General features: G+C 40.6%; 1 protein-coding gene across 5 annotated transcripts in view; it reads right to left on the bottom strand.

Moving 5' to 3' along the window:
• CHD2 (chromodomain helicase DNA binding protein 2) overlaps positions 1-6000 on the bottom strand; it is a 117682-nt gene that overhangs the window by 26621 nt on the left and 85061 nt on the right. For all 5 annotated transcript variants that reach the window (XM_024767699.1, XM_024767698.1, XM_024767701.1 and 2 more), the window contains 5 exons: positions 5090-5228; positions 4742-4892; positions 3501-3623; positions 1926-2054; positions 864-1004 (listed from right to left, as the gene is read on the bottom strand). In XM_024767699.1, the coding sequence (XP_024623467.1) occupies positions 864-1004; positions 1926-2054; positions 3501-3623; positions 4742-4892; positions 5090-5228 (683 nt within the window). The remainder of the gene's footprint in view (positions 1-863; positions 1005-1925; positions 2055-3500; positions 3624-4741; positions 4893-5089; positions 5229-6000) is intronic.

Below are 6000 nucleotides of genomic sequence, written 5' to 3'. Positions count from 1 at the left end.
TGGTTTGATTTTTTTTTTTTTTTTTTTTTTTTTTTTTTTTTTTTTTTTGTGGTACGGAGGCGTCTCACCCTGTTGCGGAGCACAGGCTCCGGATGCACAGGCTCAGCGGCCATGGCTCACGGGCCTAGCTGCTCTGCGGCATGTGGGATCTTCCCGGACCGGGGCATGAACCCGTGTCCCTTGCATCGGCAGGCGGACTCTCAACCACTGCGCCACCAGGGAAGCCCCTATATTTGTTCTTATATGCATAATAAAAAAGTTCCAAAGGTGCTCATCAAGAAATCTGTTAGAGCTATGACTGGATGGTGGAATTAAGGCAGTTATTTGTTTGTATGTTTTAACAATGATTAAAGATTAATTGCAAAATAGTTTCATCAGAAGTCAGCAAGATGCAACATTGTACCAGAATTCTGTGGTTTGGAATGAACTTCATAAAACCCCAACATGAAGATTATATAATAACAGTAGGGCTTTCACCCATTTCTACTCCAAAAGCTTAACTCTTGACAGTATTTGATAGTATTTCACATATTCAGATTCATCTCTGGACTGTGCTTTTCTACCATGAGTCTGAGAACATGTATCAAGTAGTTACCTGTCCTGTCTCATTCCAACACCCCCTCTGAAGTGTGTAATAAAAGAGCAAATAAAGGCTTCTATATTAAAGAACACCACAACTCACACACTCCCCTCTCTCTGCAGGAAGAGGTGCAGGCATCCCCCTGACAGTCCCATCCTTCCTTCTGGGATATACTCATAAAATGACAATTATTTCAGGGCCCTCAAACCCCCTTCTACTTCTAAATCCTAGAAGGGAATTACAAAGGCTGCAGGCATCTCAGTAAGCAGAATGACATCGATACCTTCTCTTTCTTATCTTTTGATTTCTTCCTTTCCTTGTCCCCTTCCTTGTCTTTCCTAGAACTCATTTGTTTCTCCTTGTTCTCCTTGTTCTCTTTCTTCTTCTGTTTCTTTTTCATTGGACTTTTTTCTAAGCCATCATCCTAGAAAACAAACAAGGTTATGAGCTTTTGCCACAAACTTTACATTTCCTTGTTTACTTTCTAGAAAAAAAAGCACTGCCTCCAATGGTTCATCACTGTGTCCACAGAAGCATGTTCTCAAGCATACAGCCTTAAAGCTATCTGCTTGAAGTGAAGCCTGTAGAGGCAGATGCTCTTCACTTACATCTTCTCTTTATTTCTCATAGCAACCCTTCAACACAGGCATTATCATTCCCATTTCACAGATGGAAAAAACTGAGGAACAAAGAGATTATATACCTGCCAGGTAGTAATTGGTAAGGTTGCTAGTATTTGAATTCATGCATGCTTGACTCAAATCCATGCTAGTTCACATACCCACTGCTGATCTTCCTGGAAATAACCTCAAAGGGCAATTACAATTGAAGAGTAACAAAATAAAATCCCATAAAGTTTTCAGTCACGGAAACAACAGACTGAATGCTAGCAAGTTACTTTTCCTTTTGCTTAGACCAGAGGTTACAAGTTGACAGGCCTTGGGCCAAACCTGATCCACAGATGAGTTTTGTTTGGCCCAAGAATGAACTGCATAACAGCTGCCCCTATATATTAGGCATGAGCTCCCTGGTTAACCACAGTCTCCACCACTCCCTATCGCTCCCAGCAATGAGGCTGAGTGTCAATTGCCATTTATCACTGAAATTTGCATGGTTCCCTTCATTTCCTTCCATTACGAATTTACTTCTATTATGAATTTTCAATTGCTGATTTTAAATGAACAACTATATTCCTCTCTCACAGGTTAAGCAAAGACATAACATAGTTTCTATTTTTATTTTATTTACTCTGGAATGTAAACCAAACACATTTCAGATAATTTTATACCAGTTGGCACAATAAATGTAACTTAAAAATAATCTCAACTGAAATCCAGCCTCATACCTTTACTTCTCCCTCTTCTGATGGATTATCTGAGTGTCTAGGAGATGAAAACTCAATTCCATGCTCATCTTTCAGCCTCGGTGCTTTGTTTTCCTTCTTTACTCGAGGCTTCCGCTTCTTTAATTTGGCCTGGAAAGGGTAAGAAAATGATGATAAATCAAGTCCCTCAAAAGCATGACCAAATAACATCATGATTCTTTGGAACAGCAGCAGCCATATAATTCAAACAAGGAAACTCAGAGAAAATTCAAAGGAGTGCAACCAATTTTACCTGAAGTAGAAAAAAAGAAACTATAGGCCTTATAAATCTCCTACGCCACACAAAAACATCCATATCCTTGAACCTACTGATTCCATTTTCTGGAATTCAATCTAAAGATAAAATTCAAAAGAAGAAAAAAAACCCTTATCTACAAAGATACAAATAAAGATAATATATAAAATAAGAGTAACATTAAAAAAACTAGAAGCATGTTATATCTAAAAATAATGAAAAGGTGTTCTTCTACTCAAACAGATACAGTAATTTAAGCAAGTAAAAACATGATGCAGGGGCTTCCCTGGTGGCGCAGCGGTTGGGAGTCCCCCCTGCCGATGCAGGGGGCACGGGTTCGTGCCCCGGTCCGGGAGGATCCCATGCGCCGGGGAGCGGCTGGGCCCGTGAGCCGTGGCCGCTGGGCCTGTGCGTCCGGAGCCTGTGCTCCGCGACGGGAGAGGCCACAGCAGTGAGAGGCCCGCGTACCGCAAAAAACAAAAAAAAACATGATGCAATCTATCTCCCCAGAGCCTAACTTACAGAATATCCTCAACATACTATGTGAAGAATGACATTAATTATGACACTACTACGCAAAAAAGGACAAGGTATGGGATTGGATTTTTTTCTAAAATTTGCTTTCTTTATAATATAGGGAAATTAATACAAACGGCATAGCTCTAAGAGCACTTAAGGAACATGCACACACAAAGGTTGCTACTACTGGCTGTAACTTACAGTATCTCCTAACTGTGATTCTCATCTTTTTTAAGCCTGAATTGAAATGAAAAGTTGGGGAAATAAAAGCTAAGGCTCAGATGAGTCCATTAGTAACTCGGTTGAAATTTTTCACTGAGCAAGTAAGGCAACTGTAACTGAAGTCCAGTTTCTGAATTAACTGTGTATCCTAATTACCCATTTTATCCCTGGGACCCATGATTACAAGTAGCCAAGTATTAGCTGTAACAACAGGCAAACCCAGTGATATTCACGCAGTACTGAGAACTATATTCCAAAATTGAGGAAGGAGCATAAAGATACAGCAACAGTATGTCTAGACCAGTGGCACTGGGAGAAATGAGGACTATTTTGAGGCAATATTTGAGGAGAATGCCAAGATGTTTAGGTCAATTACTAAATGAACGTTACTATCCTTACCCAACCAAACCATCATTACTGGAACCTCAATACCAACACCTGACAAGGAGAGGGTTAGCATTCTGTGGAGATGCCTGGAGAGGGCATCTCTTCCCCTACCTAACCCTGCAGGGCTGGAGCCTCAGACCCCTGGACGGTGCCCGGCTGGCGGCTGCACTCACCTCTTCCCCGCCCGTCACGGCCCCCTCCTTCTCCAGACTCTTCCTGAGCAGCTTCAGCAAGTAGTCCGCTCGGGTCTGCAGCTGCTTTCCCTGGGGCTTCTTATCTGTCTCCACTGGCAGGATCTTCAACAGGAAAGGAAGAGAAGTACCCGCCATGGCCCACGGCCCGGTTAGTGGATCAGGATAAACAGAGATGACAAACAACTGAGCAGTCCTTTCCCTCCCCACCACCCAAAATACAGATAAAGCCTCAGATCCTATCTCATGTCCATGGCTCCCAGTCACTGAAAATCCCTTATGAGCCGTTCTCGTTTTACAAAATGGGATGGAGAAATCCAGCTCTCCCACTGGCTCCTACCTGTGCTGTTAACAGGGTAGAACAACTCAGGTAGGAGGGGCTTGTTGGCTTCATCTGCTAGAGCATCCCAGCCGTCGTGGATTTCCTCCTTCCAGGAGCAGGGAATCCCTGGAGCTAGGTTAAAGCTTCGTTTTAGATTGAAAATGCTTCTTAGAGCATTGCTGGAAAGCACTGAGCTATGCCAGGACACAGCTGGACCTCTCAGGCCAGACTGGATTTGGTCTCAGTGCTTATGGCAGGGTGCTGTCACCCTCTGAGAACATTGCACCTGGGATGAGCATTGTTTGACGTGCCAGGAAAAGCCCTGCCAGGAGCACAACATGGAGCGCATCCTACTAAAATTTGAGCCAGCTTTCCCTGCTTACAGCTCTGAGCACGGCCTTACTATACTTGGTAGCCTGATGTGCAACGGATAGGGTGGGAGGCTCGATTTTGTGGGAGAAGTACAGCCACAGTTTAATGCCATTACAAAAAATACCAAGGTATGGCTCATTCTTTCTTCATGCGTAGAACTGAAATATGGCTGTTTCAAATATCGTTAAAGAAAGTGCCAACAACTAAGGCCAAGGAATGCTCTTATTATTAATAATCTTACCCTGGTATTTGTTGCAATGAGATTTGACCTACAATAAAAATCAGAATTTGAAGGCTTCTCCTATAATTTCCCAAAAATTTCACCTGGCTATAATTGTCATCTCTGAAAATAGTGCCACAGTCCACTAAAGATGGTAATGTTTCCAAGGATAGAGAAATCCCAGGAATTTACTATTGTTCTAATTTCCAATTTGATCCCCACCCCCCAGAAAATAGTTAAAAGTAAGTAATCAATATAAAAATATTATACAACAAATCTAGACATCTCCAGCATCACAGAAATACTTACTTTGTCAGTTAACTTAAGCTCTGGATCCGTTTTAATTAGCTCCCAGTTTCCATAGCCGTGTTCATAAATTCCCAGCAATAGGCGAGAATCATCCTCTACTCCCCACTCGACATCAAAATGTGCAGCTTTGACACGACAGGTTAAGCAGTATCTGAAAAGATTTCCAAAGCAGGAGGACATTAGAGGAGGGGTCTTTCTGATTTGGGAATAAACACCAATGAGCAAAGCACTCTGGTATGTTAGAGAAAAAATAATGAAAATACTACATAACTAACTACACATAACTGTAACTTCAAATCTGTTTTCTAATGGCACAACCACCCATGCATGGGCATGTATTATACTCACTTTTTTTTTTCTTCAGGGTCTACAGGGATAGATTTATGCAGCATCTCAAACTCTTCTTCATGTTGGATAATAGATTTCACATTAACCTGAACCCCAGATATCTTGATAGTTGGGCCTCTCTTTTTCCCTGGTCCTTTCCCTAAAGAACACCAATTTCATATTCGTTAAGTGAGAATTCGCTGAAGTTTCACAAAAAACATAGGTCAACAAATCCTGAACTCTTATTCCCTCAGCGTATATCTCTGGTTTATCGTTAATTCAAAGATATAATCAAGTAAGGCAAAAAATTTTCTCAATTAATATTTGTAAAATAATCTCTAAACAATTCAGATTTTTAAGATTTAGAATTTTTTAATCCAGTAGTGTTTATAATTGTATTTTAATCTTCCTATTCCTGTTTTATACTTTGGCTCTAAAATTAATAAAATTTATGAAAGAAGATTTTAAAGGAGTAATATTAATGCTGAAGTTTTTTTCTTTTCTAACCCATCAACAGATTTTTAAGTGCTTTAAAAGATGATCTTCTCTACTAAAAAAGTATGAGATCAAGTTAATACCTAACACGTTTGAAATGATGAACAAAAGAAGTCATGGAAAGGTTACCCTAGCCCGAGTTTCCAATTAAAGTAATCCTAGAAGTAAAAACAAAGCAGTCAATTCTAACCAGAGTCCAAATCGAAATGCATGATAATGACACTTGTCTGTGAGGGAAAAGATGGCTCAGAGCCTGAGAAAAGATTTCTTTTTTTAACATTCAAGTCGATGAAATGGCACTACAATTATAAACAATTATTTAGGGATTCTCATATAATCCACAAGAATTTCACTTGCAAATGCTATTCCCAACAATACTGATGAGTTCTGGAACGGAATGTGGCAAAACGGGAAAGGCACCTCCTCCGAAGATCAGA

Source organism: Neophocaena asiaeorientalis, unplaced genomic scaffold (assembly GCF_003031525.2).
Source record: "Neophocaena asiaeorientalis asiaeorientalis breed wild unplaced genomic scaffold, Neophocaena_asiaeorientalis_V1.1 scaffold297, whole genome shotgun sequence".
NCBI classification, from domain to species: domain Eukaryota; kingdom Metazoa; phylum Chordata; class Mammalia; order Artiodactyla; family Phocoenidae; genus Neophocaena; species Neophocaena asiaeorientalis.
Note: the sequence above shows the minus strand (reverse complement) of the source record. Positions and strands in the feature narration are given on the sequence as shown.